This window comes from Platichthys flesus, chromosome 7 (genome assembly GCF_949316205.1).
Source record: "Platichthys flesus chromosome 7, fPlaFle2.1, whole genome shotgun sequence".
Classification (NCBI taxonomy): Eukaryota; Metazoa; Chordata; class Actinopteri; order Pleuronectiformes; family Pleuronectidae; genus Platichthys; species Platichthys flesus.
This window is the reverse complement of record NC_084951.1, coordinates 26,625,721-26,653,650: the sequence shown is the minus strand read 5'-3', so window position 1 is coordinate 26,653,650 and position 27,930 is coordinate 26,625,721. Positions and strand designations below refer to the sequence as shown.

General features: G+C 46.8%; 1 protein-coding gene across 1 annotated transcript; it reads right to left on the bottom strand.

Moving 5' to 3' along the window:
• Window positions 1–258: 258 nt before the first annotated feature.
• cacna1fb (calcium channel, voltage-dependent, L type, alpha 1F subunit) lies at window positions 259–27,930 on the bottom strand. The gene is given in 50 exon segments (XM_062391050.1): window positions 259–2,073; window positions 2,148–2,254; window positions 2,354–2,419; window positions 2,575–2,776; window positions 2,889–3,001; window positions 3,147–3,277; window positions 3,362–3,469; window positions 3,566–3,791; window positions 4,450–4,510; window positions 4,602–4,739; window positions 4,830–4,960; window positions 5,061–5,162; window positions 5,821–5,923; window positions 6,051–6,147; window positions 6,584–6,711; window positions 6,844–7,003; window positions 7,684–7,775; window positions 7,866–7,931; window positions 8,031–8,159; window positions 8,525–8,608; window positions 8,684–8,794; window positions 8,879–9,037; window positions 9,610–9,811; window positions 9,894–10,040; window positions 10,144–10,196; window positions 10,592–10,699; window positions 10,922–11,009; window positions 11,433–11,539; window positions 11,611–11,670; window positions 12,327–12,456; window positions 13,085–13,187; window positions 13,324–13,386; window positions 13,665–13,781; window positions 14,109–14,229; window positions 14,341–14,548; window positions 14,755–14,980; window positions 16,000–16,160; window positions 16,256–16,282; window positions 16,691–16,772; window positions 17,085–17,159; window positions 17,647–17,798; window positions 17,897–18,000; window positions 18,097–18,293; window positions 18,383–18,535; window positions 18,615–18,766; window positions 21,110–21,249; window positions 21,828–21,933; window positions 22,128–22,228; window positions 22,654–22,901; window positions 27,909–27,930. Coding segments are annotated over 50 exon segments (6,234 nt in total). The 3' UTR covers window positions 259–1,806.

The following is a 27,930-nucleotide window of genomic DNA, read 5'->3' as shown; positions in this document are numbered from 1 at the left end:
ATTTCTGGTTTTTATGAATTCCTCTTGAGTTACTAACCATTATTTTATCCTTCTCACATCTTTCATAACTTTTTTTTATCATTTTATCTTTACACTTTTTCATCATTCTTTGTTTTCCTGCCTTTGGTGTTTCTTTTTGCTTTTTCTGTTCAGGCCACTTATTGTTACATCGTCTGATCAATTGATTCATGAAGAAATTGTGTCATAGTGTTTTACAGATTGAACAAAACTGATGTTGGTTGAAAGGAGACAAAGTGCTTCTTGTTCTCTGTCTTTATTTGAGGTAAAGAAGGTTTCAGACGGAGCTGCGTCTCAGCCGAACACGTCTCCACATCTGAGGATTTTATCCAGACGTCAAAATGAAAAGCCCTTAGCTGTTAAAAACTGTTCAAACTGCTGGAAAGAAAAACCATAAGTCTGATGGGACCATAATTTCAGACAAAAACACCAGTGAATTGTCAGCTGTCGAGAATAAACTAATAAAAATCGTCTCTCTCAGAAAGAATAGAAAAATATCAAACATTTAGAAAAAGAAAACACGTGGAACAGACACTGAGCTTCTTACATCAAGTAGAAAAAACAACAAGAGACAAAAAAGGCTTTTCACTTCATCGTCCGTCAGTGATGAGGATGAATGTTCATATTAAAGTCTAAGAAATGTTTTCCTCCACACGTGTCAGGAAGTTCAACACATCATTCAACAGTGGTGAAATCAAAACACACGTCTGAACACGGATCCTTCAGTTCGGACCCGATTCAAACCACACAGAGAAGCTACTGTTGACTTTCATCTGAGTTTCACATCTGTGACGTGAGGCTGCTGCAGATGAACTCTAATAGAACTGATCGTTAAATTATCTTTCACTGCAAGAAAATATGAAATGAATCGGTTGTTTGTTAAAATCCAGAAGAAAAACAGAGGAAAGAAGAAACATGTCTGATTTAAACTTCAGCTGAAAGTCAAGAGTCAAACTAACGAGTAAATTAAATCTGTTTACAATTTACATCAGGAAACTTTTTAATACCACTATGAAATTAAATGGATAACACATTTGCATAAACATTAAGAAAAAGCATCTGTGAATCAATTTAAATTCTTCTCTTCATTTCAAGTCAAGTCTTATCTTTATGTACAAACGTTAACAAAGTTCGAAAACTTCATTCAAAGTTTTATAAAATTACAGAACAATGTGGAAAACCAAACAACGCACAACAGCAGAAGTGCATTGTGGGTACACATCAGCGGTTTGATTGACTCTCTGGCCCTCCGGCGCCCCCCCCCCCCTGCCCCTCAGGCTCCTGTTCAGTGATGATTAGAGTCAAACTACAAAATGTGTCGCCGACATGTCTTTGATCTTTTCCTTGACTTTCCTCTTCCTCTCCATTCACTATTTGTATTCCTCCTTTCCCTCTTCCTCCATTTATCTTTCTTAGTCTCTTTCTTCTGAACCACTGATTGATCTTTTCTCTCTTTCTTTCATCTTCATGGTGATTTTTCCCTTCTTTCCTATTTTGCTGAATTTGTGTCTTCTTCCTCTCTTCTCCTCTTTTTCCTTCTCCTTCATCCTTCCTTTATTACTTTAAATTTGTTCCATCTTGTTTTCATTTTGTTCTACCTCACCTTCTTCCTCTTCCACTTTGACCTTTAACCCCTAAAACACACAATTGGCTTTTGGCAGTTTTATTAAACCCCACCCCTTTCTCTCTCCTCTCTTCTGATTGGTCAAATCTCTGTCAAACAAACCCAGACAGGCTACAAATGTCCCGCCTCTCTCAGTCCTATTTAGCCCTGATTGGTTCAGAAGTTCAAAATGATGTCACGCAGTTCATCTCGTCAGCTAGTTCGTCCTCGTCACGCCCCGTTCTGATTGGCTCTTCGTCGCTGTAGAGAGCAGCCGGGTCGGTGGCGGCGGTGTTGCTCAGTAAACTGTGGCTCGCCGAGCCGAGCAGGTCGCTGGCCGCGGACTCCATCTCATCCACCGTCATGTGACACGCATCTGCGATCTCTCGCTTTGCAAACGCCACGAACTTCGGATCCCGAGCGTAAAGACCGAGACCCTCCGAGATCAGAACCTGGCGAGGGAAGAAAGAATCAGAGACACGATCACAGATCGATATCAGATTGATAGAACCAGTCCACATCTCACCGCCTCAACCAGACTGTCGGCCGATCCTCGCTTCTCCGTGAACTGAGCCCCGAGCTGAGAGGGAACTCGGAGCGTGGTGTAGGCTCGGTACGGCGGCGGCGGCGGCGCTGAGGGAGAACAGAGTCACGTTCATGGAACCTTCAGAACAAGAGCCCTTCACTACGGCCAAGAGAGGAATCGAGTGTTTGGTTGTTTGTCGTTCCTACCTGACGTCCCTGCAGGGCCACTGTACCACACCGGCCTGGGTTCTGCTCCTGTCACACTGACCCCTGGTGGACGAAAGACGACAACAAACCTGCTGAGCTTGCGTCATGCTTGCTGAGCAACAGCAGCATCACGACAACACGACTGTGGAGCGTCAGTAGCTGAGCTGTTAGCATGGAAGCTACAAACGTGTCATATGAAGCAGTTACAGACGTGAAAACATCTTCCTCACCTCTTCCTGCTTCCCCCTTCGTCCTTTCCCCCCCTGGTCCTCCTCCCCCCCAGGACGGACTGCCTTCCTCCTCCACCAGGATGAGGGGAGCGTAGAGGAGGCGCCCACGGCGAGGACACGGGTTCGCCCAGGACGTCGAGGAGGCCGGCATGGGGCGGCCGGAAGAGTGATGAGAATCATAATTGCTGAAAGTCTGACAAGGCAGAGGGGGTGGGGTGGGGTGGGGTGGGGCGGGGGGGGTTCTATGTTAGTAAAGATTAAGGCAGGTGCGTGTGTCATACATGCTTCACACAGGCTCATGTCACCTGGGTGCGTGTGCGGCGTGGCGGCGAGGTGGGGTGGTAGGTCCCCGGGATGGGCAGGTCATCACTGCTGCCCTGCCTCCTCAGACACTGGATGTTAAACGACGGCTTCCGACCTGACGAGGGAACACAAAACAAACGCACCCGCTCCAATGTGATGATGTCACAGCGATGATGTCAGTTCAGGTGTGTATAAAAATATAAACAATGAAGTCAGAGTATGTTTTTGGAAGCAGGGAGGATTGTGGGATGTCCTCTCACCTGTAGGTGTAGCAGGAAGTAGGCGTCTCCGTGTCGTCCTCCTGCCGTCCCCGTTACCGGAGCTGTTGTTGGTGTCGGGGGCGTGTCCATCGTAGTGGTCTCTGTACATTCGAGGATCATCAGGGTAATGTCTGAAAAACACAGGTTTTAACATACAAGCACATACACACACAGAGACACTAGCGCACACACACACAGACACACACACGGGCCACCTGTCTCTGGAAGTGATGCTGTCGTTGTCTTCGTCTCGGCTGTAGTAACCTTGCTCTCCGTACGTCTCTGTGTCCCCGTTCCTCCAGTATCTGTCCCGGGAGTCCCTCCTGCTGAAAAACAAGAGCGTGATTGGCTGAGGCACCTGTCAATCAAGACTGGAAGCCCGACAGCCTCCTCCACGTGTCAGTGGCGTGTGGACCTACCTTCCATGTTTGTAGTAGGACGGTCTCTTGTGGGCGCGGTCCAGGATTCCATTCTTCTCTGATGGGCGTCGCTGATGATGATGATGATTGACAGATGACCTCCTGTTTTCTCCACGGTGAAGATTTTGGTCGTGGTCGCTGCCGTTTGGCGTCTTAGTGAGAGAACCGACCCGGTGGATCAGACCCCCATTAGACACCCCCCCGTCCCCGACAACACCGCCAGGACCTGCAGACCAACCACACTGGTGAGCTGCTATGGAGATGTGAACTAACATGATGAGGTTGGGGTCAGGGTCAGGGTCAGGGTCAGGGTTAGGGTTAGTGTTAGGGTTAGGGTCAGGGTCAGGGTCAGGGTTAGGGTTAGGGTTAGGGTTGGGGTTGGGGTTAGGGTCAGGGTCAGGGTCAGGGTTAGGGTTAGGGTTAGGGTTAGGGTTAGGGTTAGGGTTGGGGTCAGGGTTAGGGTCAGGGTCAGGGTTAGGGTTAGTGTTAGGGTTAGGGTCAGGGTCAGGGTCAGGGTTAGGGTTAGGGTTAGGGTTGGGGTTGGGGTTAGGGTCAGGGTCTGGGTCAGGGTCAGGGTTAGGGTCAGGGTTAGGGTTAGGGTCAGGGTTACGGTTGGGGTCAGGGTCAGGGTTAGGGTCAGGGTCAGGGTTAGGGTCAGGGTCAGGGTCAGGGTCAGGGTTAGGGTCAGGGTTAGGGTTGGGGTTGGGGTTAGGGTCAGGGTCAGGGTTAGGGTCAGGGTCAGGGTCAGGGTCAGGGTTAGGGTCAGGGTTACGGTTGGGGTCAGGGTCAGGGTTAGGGTCAGGGTCAGGGTTAGGGTCAGGGTCAGGGTTAGGGTCAGGGTTGGGGTTGGGGTTAGGGTTAGGAGATCGGCACGTTGTTTTAACCTGTGGGCGTGGCCAGGGTGGAGCCTCGACGATCTCTCTCTGGTCCAAATCCGTTTTCACCCTGCGAGGACACAGACAAGGGAATAAGATTGTGACCTTTGACCTCACGTTAAGGTCAGAGGTCATGTATGTGGGGGCGTGTTCATAAAGACCTTGTAAGCAGTGTTCTCCTCCAGCTCCTCATCCTCCATCATGACGTCCTCCTCCTCATCCTCGTCCAGGTCATCGTTCAGAGCCAGACGCATCTCTGGACCCAGATCCTGGAGCGTCTTCAGACCGGCTTTACACAACTACACACACACACACACACACACACACAGTGAGTCCGAGGTCATTGACTGTACAGACGGACAGGTATAGGAGGACAGTCACAGACGGACCTGTATGGCAGACGGGTTGGAGGCGTCAGGCTCTCCGGTCAAAGCTCCTTTCTCCTTCCTCTTCCTGAACTTCCTGAAATAATCCTGGATCAGAAACGTGGCGTAAAACTTTCCAACGGTGACTTCCTCCTCTGCAGAGACATGAGGCAAGGCATTGGTGCTGAGCAGTACGAGTCTGGTGGTCAGCAGTGGTACTGCGACTCTCTATCAAACTACCAGGATTAATAATACCTTCGTGTGGTGGAATCACTTCGTCCAGTAGTTTTGGTTTCATTCTCTTCCAGATCTTCCTGATGATCCCCCTCAGCTCCTCGTTCTCCTGCTCAGGGTTACCTAGCAGCATCACACGGTGGGAAGGTTCAGATAGAAATGATAACGGAGGCGCTAGCTGATCAGGTCACGTGAATGTGAAAGAGGAGGCGGAGTCAAACGGTTGTGGCAGCTAGCATGGTACGTTAGCATGACAGACGGTTTAATGGTGTGTCCTGAGCATGGTCCTGTGACGGCCGTGCCAGCACCAAGCGTCAGGTACGTCCAGCGTCAAGTGTTTATGCATCTAGGCGGTGTGGCCTAGGGGCTAGAGTGGTCGCTCTCCAAGAAGATGGTTGCCGGATCAAATTCCACTCTTCCCCATCTGCATGCCGAAGTGTCCTTGGCAAGATACTGAACCCCTAAATGGCCCCTCATAAATGTTGAGTGTACTAATTGTAAGTCGCTTTGGACAAAAGCATCAGTCAAATGACATGTAATGTAATAATACGTGTGGCTCCAGCATCTTCAACACAGAACCTTAATCAGCTGTGAGGATAAAACCCTCTGGACGTGAACGTTAACACAACTTGACTCTCCCACCAGGAGCAGACTGTTAGCTCTGACCTGTGAACCCATCAGCATCTCATTGGTGGACTGTGGTTTGATAGAGTGGGACAGGTGGACTGAAGCAGAGGGACCAGGAGGCTGTGATGTCATGACGGTTACAGGTCTCAGTTACCTTCAGTCTTGATCTTGAGCGCCGTGCGAACCAGAGCGAAGAGCGTGGCGTTGAAGGTCACCATCCCGTCGGCGTTCAGAGGCATGTTCATCGCTACCAGACGCTGAGGGACAGGAAGAGGAACATGAGCTTAACAGGAAACCTCTGGCAGGGACTCAAACAGACAGGGGCCCTGAGGGACACCAGCAATAAAACATGTGTGAGACAGAGCACATGTGTGACAGCTGTACCTTACAGGCCACTCTGTGAGGACACAACTTCCCAAACCCCAGAGGAGGCTGAATCCTCCTGAGCAGAGCCACGACGTCCAGGTGTTTGATTCGACCTCTGACAGAAGAGAAGACGAGACGATCAATGATAACACAACAATACTTCAATGAGACACAGCAAAGTGTCGGCTGAGACACAACGTCCACCTGAACCTTCACGTTGGAACAAAACCTGCTGGAAACTGTTAAAACAACCAACAGGCTGGACCAGGCTCAGTGTAACTGAGGGTTTAAACCTGAAGAGGGCGCTCAAGACGCACTGAAATTACTCGTTGCTCTCTTTGTCTGGTTGAAACCGTTGGGAGATCGTCCTCGGATCCTGATCAGTTCCTCCACTGAGCTTTCACTTCTTAAAACCTGGAGGAGGTTATGTTTTCTCCTGCGTTTGTTTGTTTGGTTACAAGATTCCACAAAAACAACTTGTACAGGAAGAATCCTGGTGTGGATCCGGATCAGACATGATATTCCTAATATGGTTTCATAATGTGACCTACTTGGCCTCCGGGTCGTACTCGGACCAGATCCTCTTAAACTCGTCCAGATGGTGAGGTCCCAGAATCGACCAATCACGTGTCAGATAGTCAAAATTGTCCATGATGACGGCGACAAAAAGGTTTATAATCTAAACGAGAGAGAAACATACAAAGTATAAATATAAATACATATATATAGTAGGGCTGTCAACCCCCCCCCCCCCCCACACTCAGTGTATATATATATATTTATGTATATGTATATATGTGTAGTATCTGACCAGGAAAGCACAGAGCATGAAGAAGCTGATGAAGTACACGATGGCGAAGTTGCTGCCGCAGCTGAATTCTTCTCCTGGTTCGTAGTCGGACTCTGGGTCACAGCGTTTCCCTGGAAGACTCGCCAGCATGATCTCCTGCCACGCCTCACCTGTCGCACACCTGGACACACACACACACACACACACACACAAACACACACACACACACACACACACACACACACACACACACACACACACACAACACACACACACAACAATGTCAGGAAGAGGATGATGAAGAGGAGAAGGATGAATATGAAGATGAAGATGAGGATCTGACATGAAGAGGAGGATGAAGATGGTGATGAACATGAGGATGATGAAGAGTATGATTTGACTTGACTTGACGAGGAGGAGGATGAAGATGACCATGATGAAGATAAAGAGAAGGATCTGACTTGACAAGGAGGTTAAGGACGAAGATGAACATGATGAAGATGCTGATTAAGGGTAGGAGGAGGATAATGGAGATGATGAAGAGGAGGATCTGACCTGAAGAGGAGGAGTATGAAGATGATGATGAAGATGATGAAGAGTTCATTAACAGTAGGAGGAGGATAATGTAGATGATGTGGAGGAGGATCTGACCTGAAGAGGAGGAGCATGAAGATGATGATGAACGTGATGAAGATGATGAAGAGTTCATTAACAGTAGGAGGAGGATAATGGAGATGATGAAGAGGAGGATCTGACCTGAAGAGGAGGAGCATGAAGATGATGATGAACGTGATGAAGATGATGAAGAGTTCATTAACAGTAGGAGGAGGATAATGGAGATGATGAAGAGGAGGATCTGACCTGAAGAGGAGGAGAACCGCCTGAGGAAACGTCTGGAAGTTGTTGTTCCTGTTGATCTGAGTGAGATCCTGCATCGCCACCTTTCCAAACGTCTAAAGGAGGAAAGATGACGTCACATGATGACATCATCAGACTGTCGCTGACATCACTGATGACTCATCCAGGTCAGGGTTAGAACTCACCTGCATGCCAACTACTGCGTAGATGAAGAAGATCAAGGCGATGAGCAGAGCGACATATGGCAGCGCCTGAACACAGAGGAGGAGGAGGTTAGACGCTCTGATGACACTGAACCCTGAAGCAAGGCATCGACCATACGACCCTCCTTGTTAGCCCCGCCCCCTAACCTGCAGTGATTTGATGAACGTCCAGAGCAGCGTACGAATCCCCTCCCCTTTACTCAGCAGCTTGACCAATCGCATTACTCGAAACAGCCTGAAGAAGGTGATGGACACACGAGAGCTGTCCTCTCCACTCTGAGAGCCAATCAGAGGAGAGTTCAGTCAGGAGGGTCGGTAACGAAAAAACAGGGATAAACACACAAGCTAAATTTCTTCTCTTCTGTTATTTGATCATAAAACTAAAATAAATAAATTCTATATTATTTCACATACAGTTGTTCTTCCCAGAAACAGCAGAGGGCAGCACACACGTTACATTAACCCTCATTTACCTTTAATCAGATGTTACAAGTATATATGTAAAGTACGTGTGAGTATATATATTTTTATAAACACACACACGTATATATACATTATGAATATACTGCACATGAATATCTGTAATGTCCATCATGTGGTTAAACAACATTAACCGTGGGGGTCACAGGTTCATCACTCACACTGAACTCCGTGACCACGATGTCGACCACGCTGCCGACCACGATGAGGGCGTCGAATGAGTTCCAGGCGTCGATGAAATAATGCTGTGAGAGAGAGAGAGTCACGTTCAGCGCCAGGAAGTGGAAACATGAAGCTGTAGGTGCGTTCGATTTTCTCACCCTGAGTCTGAGAGCGAGCAGCTTCAGCAGCATCTCCGCAGTGAAGAGTCCAGTGAACACCATGTTCAGGATGTCCATGATGTGGCTGAACCGTTTGGACTGTTCATAGTGCTGTACAACACAGACACACAATTACTGACACACTTCAGCACACAACACAGCACAGACCCCAGCAGCGGCAGCAGCGGGACTCACCTGAACAGCCAGCGTGACGGTGTTGAGCAGGATGAGGACGAACATCACGTACTCGAACCCGGTCGAGTTGATGATCGACCAAAATTTATACTGGACCGGATTCTTGGGGATGTAGAGTTTGAGCGGCTGAGCCTTCAGAGCGTATTCCACACACTGACGCTGCAGTGACAGACACACACAGTTACTGACAGCTACTCACAGTAACCTACACTTAAGGAACGGATTTTATTTCACTTCCTTCAGCTAAATTCCAACAAAACAGAAATAAGCGCGAGCATTTCTCTGTCCCCTGGCATCAATATAAAAACAACAGCTAAAACAGATACAATTGAGATCATTAAATTCTCCCTCTTCCACCAATGAAATATTTCCAAATTAAATCAGTTCCATCTCTTACTGACCAAGAAAAGCTCATACACGCCTTTGTCGATCCCGTCTGGACTATTGCAAAATACTTTCTACATTTGTCAAACCTCAGTAACTCGTTTGCAGCTGTTTGTATTTTTTATAAAAATAAACCGCAGCTCTCGCTGGCTGCTAGATTTTTTTAATAACTTTTAAAGCTCAACACAGCAGAGCTTCTGTTGGTTTCCCTCACATTTCTGGAATGCTTTTTATTTCATTCATTTGTTGTATTTTGTGAGGCACTTGGTAAACGAGTCTAGATAACAGCTTCACACTTCATGGTATTATCACAGTTACACGTCACAGTGAGCGACAGGTGAGTTTACCTGGTTCTTGTCGAGCTCACAGTTCTTGTACTCCTGCTCTCCCTGCTCTCTGAACGTGATGATGACGAAACCCACGAAGATGTTCATCATGAAGAAGGCGATGATGATGATGTAGACGATGAAGAAGATGGAGATCTCCACGCGGTAGTTATAGATGGGACCAGAGTTCTCCTCGTTAGCATCGATGGCCTTGTACAGCAGTCTGCAGAGGAGTGGGCGGGGTTAACATGTGATGGTAACTACAAACACTGGTGTCAATAAAGTTATTTTGAAGGAGCACTCACGCTGGCCAGCCCTCGAAGGTGGAGACGGTGAAGAGCGCCATCATTCCCATTAACACGTTATCAAAGTTGAAGTCACTGTTCTGCCACAGACGCACTCGGACCATCGGGTGATTCACGTCTCCGTCCTTATACACAACAAACGTCCCTCTAATACACACACACACACACACACACACAAACACACACACACACACGTTACATGTCAGAGCTTCAGACTGAAGTCGGTGTCACTCGTGTAGCATCGACCTACTTGCACTGATCAGGTGTGTGTTTGGCTTCGTCCGTACAGCGATAAAATTTACCCTGAAACAAAAACAGGAAACATGTGACTCATTTAACCAATCAGGGTTCTGTCAGTCACCTGATGTGTAACTGATGAGGTCACTGAGTCTGAGTGACTGTAAATAAAGATGGACGACATCAACTGTCAACTTCCTCTACAAAACTAAAGCCATATTATCTTGGATAAGAACGCTGCCATCTTTTGGGGTGAAATCGTTTAAAGTCATATTTGATTTTTATTATTTTGGTCCATTTCTTATTGGTCAGCATGAAGGAGGTGGGGTTTATGACCTACACCGCAGCCGGCCACCAGGGGGTGGATGAGACACTTTGGCTTCACTTTTGGGAGCCGTCGTGTCGTCCATCTTTGTTTTCAGTCTGTGGTTGAGTGTAAACACCGGAGACACGTGACCAACCTTGAACAGCTGAACTCCGATGCAGGCGAACATGAACTGAAGCAGAGTCGTGACGATCATGATGTTTCCGATCGTCTTGATGGCCACAAACACACACTGGACCACGTGCTGCAACACACACACAAAATGATCAGAGCTCTCCGACACAACGTCCTCACACAGTTTACTGATAACTAGTGAACTAACTCATCAAACAGCTTCCACCGCGAATTCTGATGCAAAACTATTCAACCAATAGATGATATAGTTTCAGCTGTGAGTGAGGAGATGAGGAGGACACAGATTTGGGATGAAGCTCAGAGGTGAAGCTTCGGGACAGTGTGGAGCTACCTTGAGGCCTTTGGCTCTGTTGATGGCTCTCAGAGGTCGCAGCACCCTGAGGACTCTGAGGATCTTCACCACCGAGATGGCACTGGAGCTGCAGACACAGGCACACGGTGGGTCAGTCCACTGCGCTCTGCCTGCAGGGGGCAGCACTCACTCACAATACTGACTGATAATGATCTGCTCTCATCTTCTAATCCATCAGTCTGAGCTGTCTGACATTTATTTAAAGGTCAAATCAGGAATTTTCAACAGATTCATAAAGTTCAATTCATCCAAATGAAACTGAATCTAAAATGTGAAACTGATCAACAGGAGCAGAGAGAAACTGAACTACAACTTTAATAGATTCATATATTCATGTAAGAGCAGGTTTGAAATAAGTTAACATCCTCTTTCTATGTTTTTAACCTGATATTGATCAAATCAGCTGTTTATAGAACAAGAAAAGAGAGAAACTGGTGCTGTGTCCACTTGTTGATGTGATCTTTAGACTGAATCAGATCCTGATACTGACTGAAGGAAGAAGGAGACGAGTGAGACGCTGACGACCAGTAGATCCAACAAGTTGAACCAGTTCCTGCAGAAGGAGCCCTGGTGGAGGAACGCTCCGTGGACCATCATCTGCAGCACAGACACAAGCTGTCAGCACCAAATGAAGACTGGAGGAACTGAAGGTGGTGTTTGGATTTTACCTTAAACAGGATCTCTACAGTGAAGATGGAGGTGAAGGCGTAGTCTGCATAACCCAGAATCTAGAAACACAAACACACACTGAGTGCAGTGAACAAAGTTTCTGGAAATGAGGGGAATTATAGACAAACTAAGTTTGTATGAAGACAGGGTTAGTGTGTGTGTGTGTGTGTGTGTGTACAGACGTGTGTTGATTGTATGTTAGAAGTCGTTTCCTTCATCAGCTGCTACTAATTGCTATGTCTTGCATGAAGACAGCTGCTGCACCGAGTGTGTGTGTGTGTGTGTGTGCGTGCGTGTGTGTGTGTGTGTGTGTGTGTGTGTGTGTGTGTGAGTGAACTGGTGATTTTCTCTTTCCCTGTGTTTCCATGCGTTTTCCTCTTTAACCCGGTTAGTCACTGACCCACTTCTGCTGTGTAATCTACTGAAGCCCCGCCCCTAGCTCAAACCACCAAGGCGTGTTGATGACATCATGAGCGACCTGGCTGAGCCACGCTCATCTCTGATTGGCTCCGAGTCTCAAATCAGATTCTCCCACAAGCCCCCAGACACGATGCTAACTCGGGTTTGACTTTCAATGTTAGCTTAGCATCAATGCTAGTTATTTAATAATATTTGATGATAACGTCAGAGATTAAACTTGTGTTGCACGGACATGACACCAGCATCATGTTTGTGTCTGTCGCTCATTAAAATCATAAACTCTGTGTTGACTCACGTTGTTCCTGAAGGAGTGGGCTCTGATTGGATCCTCAGCAGCCAATGAGCAGCTGCTGAGGATGATGAAGACGAGGATGAGGTTGGTGAAGATGTGGTGATGGATCAGAGTGTGACAGGCCACACGGATACTGGAGACAGAGACAGAGACAGAGACAGAGACAGAGACAGAGACAGAGAGAGACATCACACAGGCTGTAAAAGCATCATGGGAGCTGTAGTTGTTCAACACTAACCAAGTTTCAAATAATGCAGAAACTGAGGAAGAGAAGATCTGCACTGATCGGGAATATAGAGAATACTGCCCCTTTCATTCCTATCGTTCATATGAAGAGACGTCAGTTTCAAATGATGTAACCGTTACTGTCCACATATTTCCATGTGTCCTTTAGCATTTAAATACGTCACTACATATGGACGGCTAATTCATATCACCAATATAACTAATGACAGAACCTGACGACTGCTCCCAGTGGTACCGCCTCAGTCTCAGCTGTTTAGTCCGTAAACTTTCAGAAGACGTAAACAACTGCAGACGCAAAGAACGGAGAGTTTCCTTTGAGCGTAAATAAGCCTTTAATCACTCGAACACGTGTGGCTGCAGAGGGCGCTAGAAGAACCAGATTAGATCTTTTAGAGAGCTGTTTGAATTTCATATATAAAAATACAAGAAATGATTGACCTCTTTTGCATAAAACTTAAGTTTCAGGTTACTCAGTTACAGGAGGCAGAACACGCCCATGTGGTAAATAGACTTACGGGTTTGTTTTGCTTAAGCAGAAGAACGCACTGCCTTCTGGGATTGGAAGGACCTTCTCCTTAGGTGGAGCAAGGTCGGCAATCTTTAACTGGACCCCCGCATCTGACGAGCAGGGAGGAGGAAATGTATAAATATCATGTGATTATCATGTTCATCATCATGCACATCCTGACATCTCTGATGGAGCTCATGTCGAAGGTTGAAGAACATTTGACACGTGACTGAAATCTGAACTGACCGTCTTCTCCTTCAGGAAGCTCCTCTTCCTCCTCATACTCGGTGTCTTCATCGATGTCCACCTGCAGTGAACAGGGAAGAACCAATCACACCCTTGGTATTTTGATCATAATCTGGTTGAAGTGTGTCAGAACAAACAGGCTTTAGAGAAACAGATTAAACCAGATTCCTCAGAACTGCACTTAAGTAAATGTACTTAGTTACTTTGCTTGTTACAAACCTTCACTTCTTCGTCTTCGACCTCCTCCTCCTCCTCAACCGCCCCCACCTCCTCCTCCTTCACTCCCTCCTTCTTCTTACTGCAGGAAAAACAGGAAAACAGGAAGTGAACCCCCTCTCATCCCCCCTTTTCTTCCTCCCCCGCCTCCCCCTCCATCACTCACTCTTTCTTCTTGTCGTCTCCGTCTCCTCCGGCCAGGTTGTCCACAGCGATGGCCAAGAAGACGTTCAGCAGGATGTCTGACACACGCTAAGAACATGAAACGCTCAACACTGTGCAGGACAAAGCATCACACACTAGATTCATTTGTTGCACTTGATTGCAATGATTTTTTGGTTTAGTCCATGTCTCATGAGCTAACATGGAGGAGACAGGGTTTACGATCTATACTGCAGTCAGCCACTAGGGGGCGATACAGATGATTTGGCTTCAGTTTTGCGAGCTGTGATGTCGACAGTCTGGTTTAGACAGTCAGCGCTGCCTTTGATGGACAGAATGAATGAATGAGTTGAGACCGGATGTTCCTGTGTTCAGTGAGTCAGTGAACGCCTCACAGTGAAAGATACAGTTGCCACAGATGAAGAGGATGACGAAGTAAACACAGACGATCATCCCTGGAAACACGGGGCCGCCGTACGCCATGATGCCGTCATACATGACCACGTTCCAGTCCTCGCCTGTCAGGATCTAAACACACAGTCAGCGTCAGTGACACGCCTCCTACACGCCCCCTACACGCCACATGACCTCAGACTAAAACCAGGATGAAAGCATGAGGTGACAGAGTGGGGGTGTTACCTGGAAGCAGGTGAGCAGCGCCTGTGGGAAGGCGTCAAACGTGCTGCGCTTGGTCTGCGTCTCGTCAAAGTTAAACTTTCCTCCGAACAGCTGCATGCCGAGCAGAGCGAAGATGATGAGGAAGAGGAAGAGGAGGAGCAGCAGGGAGGCGATGGACTTCATCGAGTTCAGTAGGGACGCCACCAGATTGGACAGAGCCGTCCAATGGCTGAGCAGATGTAGAGTGACATATTTTTTGAGTTATATTTTGGATAAATCATCTTCATCTACACAAACTGAGCATCAACAGTTTATTATAATGAAATCACATTTTTATAAACTCTTTATTTCATCGTATTTATTTGTTTGTTCCCAAATGAGACTGTGACCTGACCCTGGATCGTGATGCGTTCAGGTTCCCGTGTGTTTTCTCACCGTGTGACCTTGAAGATCCGCAGGAGGCGGACGCAGCGCAGCACAGAGATCCCCAGAGGAGGCATGATGCCCAGCTCCACCAGGATGGTCTCCACGATGCCGCCGCACACCACGAAGCAGTCGAAGCGGTTGAAGAACGCCACGAAGTAATGAGCCAGACCCAGACTGTACATCTTCAACAGCATCTCACACGTGAACAGGGACAGCAGCACCTTGTTGGCGATGTCTGCAGAGACAGTTTCATTCATGTGTTCACTTCATCACGTGTTCACGTCATCATGTGTTCACTTCATCATGTGTTCACTTCATCACGTGTTCACTTCATCACATGTTCACTTCATCATGTGTTCACTTCATCACATGTTCACTTCATCATGTGTTCACTTCATCATGTGTTCACGTCATCATGTGTTCACTTCATCACATGTTCACTTCATCACGTGTTCACTTCATCATGTGTTCACTTCATCACGTGTTCACTTCATCATGTGTTCACTTCATCACGTGTTCACTTCATCACGTGTTCACTTCATCATGTGTTCACTTCATCATGTGTTCACGTCATCATGTGTTCACTTCATCACATGTTCACTTCATCACGTGTTCACTTCATCACGTGTTCACTTCATCACGTGTTCACTTCATCACGTGTTCACTTCATCACGTGTTCACTTCCTCATGTGTTCACTTCATCCCGTGTTAACTTCATCATGTGTTCACTTCATCATGTGTTCACTTCATCATGTGTTCACTTCACTTCATCACGTGTTCACTTCACGTGTTCACTTCATCACGTGTTCACTTCATCATGTGTTCACTTCATCATGTGTTCACTTCATCACGTGTTCACTTCATCATGTGTTCACTTCATCATGTGTTCACTTCCTCATGTGTTCACTTCATCATGTGTTCACTTCACTTCATCACGTGTTCACTTCATCACGTGTTCACTTCATCATGTGTTCACTTCATCACGTGTTCACTTCATCATGTGTTCACTTCATCCCGTGTTAACTTCATCATGTGTTCACTTCATCATGTGTTCACTTCACTTCATCACGTGTTCACTTCACGTGTTCACTTCATCACGTGTTCACTTCATCATGTGTTCACTTCATCACGTGTTCACTTCATCACATGTTCACTTCAATCCCCAATTTCTGATTTTTTTTTTTAAATTCAACAATTTGTCAACAATTTGTAAGTTTGTGTGTGTTTGTGTGTGTGTGTGTGTGTGTGTGTTACCCTGGACTTCGGTCAGCCAGTCAGGTTGGTTGTAGTGCTCGGACGCGCTGAGGGAGGTGTTGAGGAAGACGAGCAGCAGAACCAGCCAATAGAATGTCACTGATTTAACAGCAGTGCGACAGTTTCTGCGACAGACGCGATTCCAGCGACGCAACGTCCGACTGAGAGAGAGAGGGGGGGGGGGGGGGGGGCAGCTCAATGAAGTGTGTCGTTCTCTCTCATTATCTCCTGTATGTCTGATGGTCAGTGAACTCACCAGCAGCTGATCTTCATCACCTGGGAGCTGAAACAATAAAAAGTTGAATCAGTTACCTGACACACATCTGTGGACATGTGAGAGACGTGTGTCCACATCTGTCCAAACGTTATGTCCTCAAACAGTTTATCTCCAATATTCAGCAGGAAACTGTCAAATATGAAGAAGTTTAAACAGAGTTTTGGGGATGTGTTACTGCTTCAGGGAGCAAAGCATCATGGGTAATATCCAGCTTTCAACATAATGTTGCTTTAGTCTCAAGCGACAAGCGACAAAACCAGCAGCCATAAAAAACCTGGAGCCTCTGATCAACAGTTTGAGAATTAAGGTAATAATGTGTGCATCTGTGTGTGTGTGTGTGTTTGTGTGTCTGTGTGTGTGTGTGTGTGTGTGTGTGTGTGTGTGTGTGTGTGTGTGTGTGTGTGTGATTGTTACCAGCAGGCCTGGCAGCAGTTGGTGTGTTCCTCATCAATGTTTTCAGTGTTTTCAGACCCTGTTTCACTGGCAGGAAGACTTGCTGAGGGACAGACAGATAGAGACAGAGACAGAGACAGAGACAGAGACAGAGACAAAGACAGAGACAGAGACAGAGACAGAGACAGAGACAGAGACAAAGACAGAGACAGAGACAGAGACAGAGACAGAGACAGAGAAACAGAAAGACACACAGACAGGTGTAACTGTTCACATCAGCTCATTTATCTATTACACTGAGAAACAGGGTCAGAGACAGACCCAGATACAGGGACACGCTGAAGGTTTCCTCATTTAGACTGTGTGTGTGTGTGTGTGTGTTGTGTGTGTGTGTTTGTGTGTGTGTGTCTCTCACCGTGTGTGTCATTGGAGTGACTGAACCATCCAAACTTCCCTCTCTTCTTGTCGGACAGGTCGCCCAGAGACGGACCTGAGACACAGACAGGAAACAGTAACAACAGACACATTCAGGGGACAGTGAAGACAAACTGTCCACCTGAGCGATCCGGACGTCCACTGTCCAGCACCGGGGATCGAACTCTGCTCGTGTTTAATCAGTTTTTCAACTGATGTCGTCTTTGTTGTTTTAATGAGACGATAGATCTTGTGAAACAACAAGATGTTTTTTTAATTGAGTCATAATGATTTGCTGAAATTATTTTATAAGTTCATAATTAGATGAACAATAAAATGAGTGTTTTTTCCTGATGTACCCGCAGCTCGTTCTTCCTCATTGACTTCACTGACAGACTCATTGTCTCTAATTGGCTCATTAATCGACATCCATTAACTTGATGTTATAATTAAATAAGGAAATGTCTGTCGTTCACCTTCCACTGTTCTAACAAGTCAAACTGAAGCAACATGAGGATAAGACGACCGACAAGAGAGACACAACCACACCGTCCCCGTCTTACGTGGGTTTCCGTCCTCGTCCAGATCGTCCATGTCCTCAGCCTGAGTGATCCAGTCCATGTATCCACACAGATCTTCTTCCATCTGCTGCTTCTCGCGCAGCTTCTGAAAATCTCCCCGCGCCTTCGCCTTCTCCCTCTCTTTACTGAACTCTCTGTACGGGTCACAGGTTCAAACTCCAGTTATATCACAAACAGACGGACCAGTGAGGTTCTGCTTCGGAAAATGTTTCAAAGAAATATGGAGACGAACCCGCTGAGGACTCCCAGCACCAGGTTGAGAACGAAGAACGAGCCGAAAATCACCAGACTGACAAAATAGACCCAGGGCAGCTCAAAGCCGATGGCGTCGTTCATCTGCACCGACAGGAGAGTCCAGGAAGTGAGGAGGACGTGACCATGACACGCAGGTTTGACTCATTTGTTAAAATAAATGTTAAAAGTTAGTTTTACCCAGTACAGCACGTCGGTCCACCCCTCCATAGTGATGCACTGGAACACGGTCAACATGGCAAAGAAGAAGTTGTCGAAGTTGGTGATTCCTCCATTGGGACCGTCCCACCTCCCTCGACACTCGGTGCCGTTAACGGTGCACTGACGACCGTGACCGGCAAACGCACACGGCACCGGGTCGTCCTCCACGTAGGTGTCTGGTAAAGATCAACCGATATCTATTCAGTTCTATATGCACAGGTGTGAACTCAGCTGTGTGTGTGTGTGTGTGTGTGTGTGTGCGTACCTGCTCCCATGTAGTAGCAGGTCCGATGCATGCGTCCGATGAAGAGCTCCAGACCAATGATGGCGTAGATGATGATGACGAAGAGAACCAGCAGAGCGATGTGAAGCAGAGGAACCATCGCCTTCATGATGGAGTTCAACACGATCTGCAGACCTGACAGACACACAAAGATAAACAGGTGTACAAATACACAAAACACACACAGACAGACCCTCCGATCCAGCAGACTCACTGGGGACTCCAGAGACCAGCCTCAGGGGCCTCAGGACCCTGAAGGCTCTCAGAGCTTTGACATCCAGACCTCCAGGTTTCCCCGGGACGTGGTGAGTGGTCGCCTGCTCGCCAGACTTATGAGTCATAGTCTCCAGGACGACGCTGAACAATCTGCAAAAACAACAGAAGAAGAAAAAGATTTACAGAAATCATCCAGCTCATCAAACAGTTTGAAGCTGGAAGTAGCAACGGAAACAGAGTCGTGGTTGGTATCTGTGGACGTTAATGTTATGGTTCTGCCTGTCGGGGGTCTGGTCACAGTGGAAACACACCATGAAGAATCCACATTGATTTTAGAAAGTTTGGACAGTGAGAAACAACTGCTGCTGGATGACGTCAAATCGAGATCTGAGAGTCACTAAAGCCTTCGTGATTACTGCTGCAGAGAGGAAAATAACGTCTGCACACAAATCTGATCGTTTGAAAATAACAGTGTGGAAAGTCTGAAACTGAATTCCACCTGATGTGTCTTTAAACTCAGCGTCTTGACTGAGACAGTGATTTGATCGTCCCTACAGAGTCAAACACAAAGTCAAGAGAGAGACCCTCGTGGGTCGTCCATGAATATAAATTGGAAAAGAGAGCACTCAGGCAGCATTACCATGACAACAGTTTTAATCATCTTTGGCCCGGGGACGTTCAGGAGCGTCACACGGGACGAGCCCGGGACCCGAGGACGCTCTGTGACCTCAGCGGGGGACGGCTGCTGCTCTGTTTTATATTCTATCTGCTTCGTTTTAATTTGTTCATTTTGAGACGTCCCCCATGTTCATATGTTCATATGTTCATAAGTTCATATGTTCATATGTTCATATGTTCATACGTCGTCTTTTCTCTGTTGTTCCTTTTTTTATTTTTAAGAATTCATCAGTGCAGCAACACATCACTGCTCTGTTTTTAGTAGCTCTTTTGCAAGCTAATAAGGGAGAACCAGAGCTGTGGGTTCCTGGAGGAGAACCGGAGCTGAATGTTCCTCAATGAGAACCAGAGCTTCATGTTCCTCAAGGAGAACCAGAGCTGTGGGTTCCTGGAGGAGAACCAGAGCTGAATGTTCCTCAATGAGAACCAGAGCTTCATGTTCCTCAAGGAGAACCAGAGCTGTGGGTTCCTGGAGGAGAACCAGAGCTGAATGTTCCTCAATGAGAACCAGAGCTTCATGTTCCTCAGGGAGAACCAGAGCGGTGGGTTCCTGGAGGAGAACCAGAGCTGAAAGTTCCTCAGGGAGAACCAGAGCTGTGGGTTCCTGGAGGAGAACCAGAGCTGAATGTTCCTCAATGAGAACCAGAGCTACATGTTCCTCAAGGAGAACCAGAGCTGTGGGTTCCTGGAGGAGAACCTAAGCTGCATGTTCCTCAATGAGAACCAGAGCTGCATGTTCCTCAGGGAGAACCAGAGCTGTGGGTTCCTAGAGGAGAACCAGAGCTTAATGTTCCTCAGGGAGAACCAGAGCTGTGGGTTCCTGGAGGAGAACCTAAGCTGCATGTTCCTCAATGAGAACCAGAGCTGTGGGTTCCTGGAGAAGAAACAGAGCTGCATGTTCCTCAATGAGAACCAGAGCTACATGTTCCTCAATGAGAACCAGAGCTTCATGTTCCTCAAGGAGAACCAGAGCTGTGGGTTCCTGGAGGAGAACCTGAGCTGCATGTTGCTGGAGGAGAACCAGAGCTATGGGTTCCTGGAGGAGATCCAAAGCTGAATGTTCCTCAGGGAGAACCAGAGCTGTGGGTTCCTGGAGGAGAACCAGAGATGCATGTTCCTCAATGAGAACCAGAGCTGCATGTTCCTCAGGGAGAACCAGAGCTGCATGTTCCTCAAAGAGAACCAGAGCTGTGGGATCCTGGAGGAGATCTTTGTCTTCCGCCCTCTCAGTGGTTAGTTGGGGTCAACTTCCTGTGTTTTTAAAGTGACAGGAGGAGTTTCCTGCAGCTGAGGAGATGTGTGTATTTAGAGCCGAGTTACACTGAACTCAGTCGACTGTCACATTAACTCAACGCCAGAAAACTGAGGAGATAAACTGAGGCATCGCTGCAGGGGTTGTTCCTCCGCTGGTCAGAGGAGTTTACTGCAATCACATCAGATTTACCGCTGACACACACACACACACACACACACACACACACACACACACACACTCACACACGCATAATGTGTTCCTAAGCTTCACCTTAACTTCAAAAACTTAACTTCGATCTTCAGATAAAACCTAACTCTAAACCTGGTTCCAGTTGGAACATTACAAATTGAAGGGGTGCGCCCGCCGTGTCACGTGACCTGGAAACTACGGCTGCCATGCAATCCTCTGACACCATTTTTGTTTGTTAATAAGCTGATGGCCCTTCTCCCTCCACTACCTAGCCAAGATGGCCACCATTCGTTTCACACTCAACTTCAACATCCTGGACCTTCAACTTCTAAACACAGAACTTCTAAAGAACGGTTCCTGTGTTTTCTCACCCGACGATGACGATGACGAAGTCCAGCAGGTTCCAGCCGTTGCGGATGTAGGAGCTCGGGTGCATCACCAGACCGTAGGCCAGGATCTTCAGGAAGGTCTCAATGGTGAAGATGATGAGGAAGACGTACTCCACTTGTTCCTGAAACGCAGAGCACATGCTCCACTCACACAACAGAACATCATAACACCCACAAAGTGCTTAGCATCATGGTGTATTATTCATTTTCACTTAATTAACACTCTAACCCAAACACACAGCGGTGACCTCGATGTAAAGTGACTTCATAAACAGTCACTGAAGGTAGAGAGACACCGACATCGAGAGGAGAGAGAGCGATGAAGCAGAAACTCAGCCGATCATCTCCGATCACAGACCTGTCACTCACTTCCTGAATCTATCCTTCAACCTTTAACAGCCGTGAGCAGTGTTTCGTTCAGGGTAACACGTTAGCCTAGCTTAGCACAGTGGCTGGAAGCAGGGGGGAAGTTGGGAAGGAGCTGTAACTGAATAGTTGTGTAGTTATAACCGAGTAGTTGTACAGTAGTGTATTAGTATATAGTTGTATAGTGTTGTGTCTCACCAGGTCATGTTTAGTGGAGTTGGAGTCGTCCTAAGGAGTAATTCTTGTAGTTGTGTAGTTGTGTAGCAGTGCAGTTGTGCAGTAGTATAATCATTTAGTTGTATTGTTGCGTAGCACCACTATTGTTGTGTCTCACCAAGTCGTGGTTGGTGGAGTTGGAGTCGTCCTCAGGAAACGGTTTGGAAACTCCCAGAGCGACACAGTTAGCAAAGATGGCTAACAGGATGAAGATATCAAAGGGTCTGAGAGATGCATTAAGGAAACTGAGCATATCTACAGTGTGAAGTACGTGTTAGCATAGAGCTAGCATAGAGTTAGCATACAATAGTAAATGAACACTCAGCAGTAATACAAATGATGACTCATGTTGCTCGTTAGCAGATGAACGAGTTGATCGATCTGAAGCCGACAGGTGATTGGTCGAAGTAAAGGATACTTCCACTCGACGATAGAGAGAGCGGCTCGTCTGATTGGATTGTTCAGTTTCAGACAATATAAAGCTCGAGGAGCTCGTTGGACCTTATTACTGCCCTGCACCTGAGGAGGAAGAACATCGTCATCATCATCATCATCCTCATCATCATCATCATCATCATCATCATCATCATCATCATCCTCATCCTCATCATCATCATCATCATCATCATCATCATCATCATCATCATCATCCTCATCCTCATCATCATCATCATCATCATCATCATCATCATCATCATCATCATCAACATCATCATCATCTTCGACACATGTTTCTTAGGGTGTTGTCTCCCCTGTATTGAGCATGTAGCCTAACCAGTTTTTTTAGCATGTTGTCTCACCTGTTTCTTAGCGTGTTGTCTCACCTGTTTCTTAGCGTGTTGTCTCACCTGTTTCTTAGCGTGTTGTCTCACCTGTTTCTTAGTGTGTTGTCTCACCTGTTTCTTAGCATGTTGTCTCACCTGTTTCTTAGCGTGTTGTCTCACCTGTTTCTTAGCGTGTAGTCCTCTCCTCCTCTGCGTTCCAGTCGAACTTGTGGTCGAGTGGAGCGTGTCGGTTCTTGTCATCCTCACACCTCCCTCGTTTTCTCCGTCCAGCTCTTCGTCCCACTCTCCATCCCTCTCCTCGCCTTCTCCTCCTTCTCCATCCACCTCTCCTCCCTCCTCCTCCTTCTCCCCCTCTCCTCCCCCCTCCTCTCCATCCACTGCTTTGGTGTAGCCGTTGCGCCCGGCACCTGGAGACAGACACAGAAGAAACATGATGGCCTCAGATCAGGTCGTGATCCTCCACAGAAGAAGGTCGTTCTTTAATTAGCATTTGCTCTGTTAATCACTTCATTTGATTGAAGTCAATCCTGTGAGCTGCTTCCTCTTCTGTTTCTTCTTCTATTGTTTAATTCTGTCTCTACTTCCTGTGATTTGTCCAAAAGTCCAAACTATACAAGAAAGTGTTTTCACTGCAAACCAACAGAACCAGGTTCAGTTTGATCCAGACCCAGAACCCCTCTTTTGTCGAACTAGATTCTGATCTGTTGGTCTGGACCGTGTCTGAGGAACCTTTCACACCTGCTGATATTAAGACTGAAAAGGCTAAAGGTCTGAACCTTCTTGAAACTGAGGATCCATTTACTGAAGACTGGATCCAGGACCCAGCTTTACGTGGTACCTGACCAATCGTTTGACCAATCAGCTCCCTGCGAGGGAGGAAGTACCGACCGTCCGTTAACAACATACAACATGGTCAACGACAGAGGTTAGAGGAGAGAGGAGCAGAGGAGGAGATGTGAGTTTCCAGAGGAGGTGAAAACAGAAATATTGTAGTGAACAGCTGTGACCTAGATCTCTCTCTCTCTCTCTCTCTCTCTCTCTCTCTCTCTCTCTCTCGCTCTCTCTCTCTGTGTATGTGTCTGTGATCTGGGCCATGATTTATATGTTAGAACCTCAGGACCCTGAACACACGCACACACACACAAACACACACACACACACACACACACACACTCACACGCACACAAACCAGTGACGAACAGTGAGATTATCTCTCTCTGCTTTTGTTTAGTCATTTTCTAGATTTCCTGTGTTTCCCAGAATGCTTTACTGTTCTGTCCAGCTGTTTATTTACAGACATGTATAAAAAGAGATCAGTTTAACTTTTAACCTCATCACATCATCTTCGCTCACCAATTACGCCACAGAATTTAATATTTAAATAATATTAAAATATTCAAGTCAGCGTTTTCCCCACAGTTCCATGTATGAACCTCGTCCGAGTCCAATTTAGTAAAATCTGTTCACCCCTCAAACGTGCTCATGACATCATCCTGTCTCTATAGGACACACAGAGCAGTGAGCGACCATGTACGGCGCTCAGGGAGCAGATGTTGGGGGAGTTAGGTGCCTTGCTCAGGGGCACTAGACAGGGTAGGGAGACTCTTGGATTTTTGGCCAGATCAATCCAGGTTCGTCTTTTGTTGACTCTCCGTGGAGTAGAACCAGAGACCTTCTCTGCCCATAGTCCAAGTTTCTGCCACTAGACCACCGCCTCTCCTCCTCTGACCTCTGAGTCGGTTTCTCAGCAGGTCGTCCAATGAGCGATGAGCAGCTGAGGTTTGGACGCTGCTGGTCACATGACTGTTGGTCACGTTGTTTGGTTCCTGTGGACGAGCTGCTTCACCCCCAGGACGACAAGAAGCACCGACTAATTATCCCAGAATTATCCCGAGTCAGCTCACATCATCCTGACAACAGAGTGTGTGTGTGTGTGTGTGTGTGTGTGTGTGTGCGTGCGTGTGTGTGTGTGTGTGTGTGTGTGAGAGAGAGATGGTGTAATGGGGCATCCCATCACTCGCACATGACCCGTATCCGCCTTGTTAACTTCCTACTTTTCACTGCCCTGTCTCCCTGTGTGTGTGTGTGTGTGTGTGTGTGCGTGTGTGTGTGTGTGTCTGTGTGTGTGTGTGTGTGTACGTGTGTGTGTGTGTGTGTGTGTTGCCCTCCAGCCTGGTCCAGCTGGAAGGTCCTCGGTTCATTTTGTGAATTTCTTCTTCGCTGCAAAGCTCTCTCTCTCTCTCACACACACAAAAACACACACACACACACAAACACACACACACACAAACACACACATTCACAGCTAAGAGGAATCTCAGAACAACAGGTAAATAAAGTGTCACCAAGAGACGAGATGGTGGATGTACACACCCTGTGATCTGTGTTTCTGCATGTAGGAGACGACGTGTGTGTGTGTTTGAGACGATGTGTGTGTGTGTGTGTGAGAGATGACGTATGTGTGTGTTTGAGACAATGTGTGTGTGTGTGTGAGAAATGACGTGTGTGTGTGTTTGAGACGATGTGTGTGTGTGTGTGTGTGTGAGAGATGACGTATGTGTGTGTTTGAGACAATGTGTGTGTGTGTGTGAGAAATGACGTGTGTGTGTGTTTGAGACGATGTGTGTGTGTGTGTGTGTGTGTGTATGTGTGTGTGTGTGTGTGTGTTAGAGATGAAGTGTGTGTGTGAGTGTGTGTGTGTGTGTGTGTGTGTTGATGTGTGTGTGCGTGTGTGTGTGTTAGAGATGAAGTGTGTGTGTGAGAGACGACGTGTGTGTGTGTGTGAGAGACGACTTGTGTGTGTGTGTGTGAGGCTACGTGTGTGTGTGAGAGGCGACGTGTGTGTGTGTGAGTGTGTGTGTGTGTGTGTGTGTGTGTGTGTGTGTGTGTGTGTGTCTGTGTGAAGCTACGTGTGTATGAGGCGACGTGTGTGTCTCAGTCTCATTTCATCAGGATGAAAGGTCTCCTCGGTTTAAATAAAGTTTTAATAAGATTAATTTCATGGCCAGAACAAAAGGTGGATTAACTCTGCTGCCGTGGTAACAGGTGATGTCACATGTTAATACTCATTTCCATGACAACACTGTCAGAAGGTCGGCGGAGGCCATCTTGGTTCAGAGAGCAGATCTGATCCTGGGTCAGAAGCTGAGGATTAATGAGCGAGTGAGCGTCTCATCTCAACTCAGAGGAATCGTTGTGTCGATGAGGCAGCTCGATGACAGTGACAAGCAGTCATGTGACACACAAGGTCAAAGGTCTCACACCTTCTGCAGCTGTGAGAACGTGAAATACTCAACAAGCTCCGTTTTCTGACCTCTGACCTCTTCTCCACAGGTCATCTTACATTTCATCAGGACGCTGATCTGACACATCCAGGCTCCTGGACTCAGAAACAGAATTTGGTTTGAATGTGATCAAAGATGAACTCTGAGCCACAGCGTCAAGTCGGCGTTGACCATCAGTAAATGAGGATTCATCACTGATTCGTCCAGAGCGGCTCAGCCTTCGCTTCAAATCATCAAACACCAAAACACCAGAGCCCTCCAGAGCAGCAGGTGGCGCTCTAATCCTCAGTGTAAGGACCCGACAGCCAACTGAACTTTCTGTTTCTTGTTGAGAACTGACCCCAGAACAGAACGAGGTGAAGACGAAACAAAAAACAATCAGATTTGTTTTCAATCCAACTCAACATGAAAGTTTGACACATGATGCAAAAAGTCATCAACTCATCTTTATCAAAAACAACCAAAGATGTTGTGAATTTGTTTCGGTCGCACAATTCAACTTCTGCTCGTTCAAGACAACTGTCGGATATTCCAAGGTGATGACATCAGATGTAAACAACATGTGTGACCGTGAGAAGCTGATTTGTTTATTTGTCTCGTGATGAAACAGTTCAGCTGAAACCTTTTCTCCGTTCATACAGAAACAAAGACGAGGGAAGAGGCAACCGACATTTTACGTGTTGGAAACACATTCAATACAAACGAGGGAGAGAATCTGGCTCCGTCTCTCAACAGAGGGTCGACGGCCTCAGCGCCGCAGTATCCACGCCTACATGAGCGCCGCCATTGTTGTGTGAAGTCAGATGATTACATTTCCCCGAGTTCACAAGTCGCCACTTCGACTTCGAGTAGCGTTCCATTGCACTGTTTCTCCTCCTCCTACTGCTCACAAGTCGGAGGTTGGAAAACTCCAACATCTGAGTTTTTTCTGTAACGCGGCTTCAGACCTTGCCTATGCGTGACATCACTTCCTGATGATGTCATTATCTCTTACGTCATCAACAATTAAAACGTCACTCAGTGAAGCCCCACGGACCCTTCAATCAATCAAGCTGCACCGAATCACATCAAATATATCTGTACGTCTGTTCACACCTGATGTTTATATGTAAGTGGCCACGTGTTCCAGAACAATAATAATAATCTGTTCACTCAGGACTGACACAGGTTCTGAGTTCATAAGGAAAACCAGAATCAGACAGAAGCTGTTTATAGACATGAACACATGAACTGTAGAGCGGCAGGAGGCGGAGCCTGTAGAGCAGCAGGAGGCGGGACATGAAGTATAAACTCTGCTGTGTAAAGATCAGTGTTGTTGTTTACAGCTCATCAACACCGGCGTCGGCCCTCATCACCAGAAGATCTGGAATCTCCTTGTGTTTCCAAGTTGACGTCTTCATCTTCTACGTGAACGACTCCTCTTCTTCATCCTGAGATCACTCGGAAGCTTCCACACATTGTCCTGCTGGTTCCTCACATGGACTCACCCTGACATGTTACACACATTTCACTGAGAAGCTGCAGGACAAGATCCAGAAAATGGCCAGAGACACTGACTCTGACATTAGTACTAACATCCAGAAACAGCAGAACATGTGAAGAACATGTGAGGAGCATGTGAGGAACTTGTGAGGAACATGAGAGGAACACGTCAAGAACACGACAGGAACATATCAGGAACATGTCTGTGGTTGAGTTCATGTCGGAAAACACCTTCATGTCTTTGTTAAGCTAAATAGATCATTTAAAAAAATAATGTTGTGATGGTCACCTCTGCTGAGGACAGAGAGATGTGGTTAAAGCTCCAGAGAAAGTTCAGAGCATTTAAAGCAGGTGTTTAAATAAAAGAGAAAGTGAAAGTGTAAAAATTGAATTGATAACTTTTATTTTGGAGATTTGTTTTTTTCTGATATTTCAAAACATCTGTTGGCGCTGCAGATGTTTGTCTGATCAATGAATCACCAGCTGTTAAAAATCACATCACCGTTATTACTGATTCATTTTCTGCTGATCAGCAGATCGATATTTCAGATGCACACACGTTGTTCAACGAATCCACTGTTTGATCAGTGAACCGGTTCACACACATACACACAAACAGCTGCAACACAAACATCTGGAACATCTTACCTGCTCGGTTCTCCTCGTACAT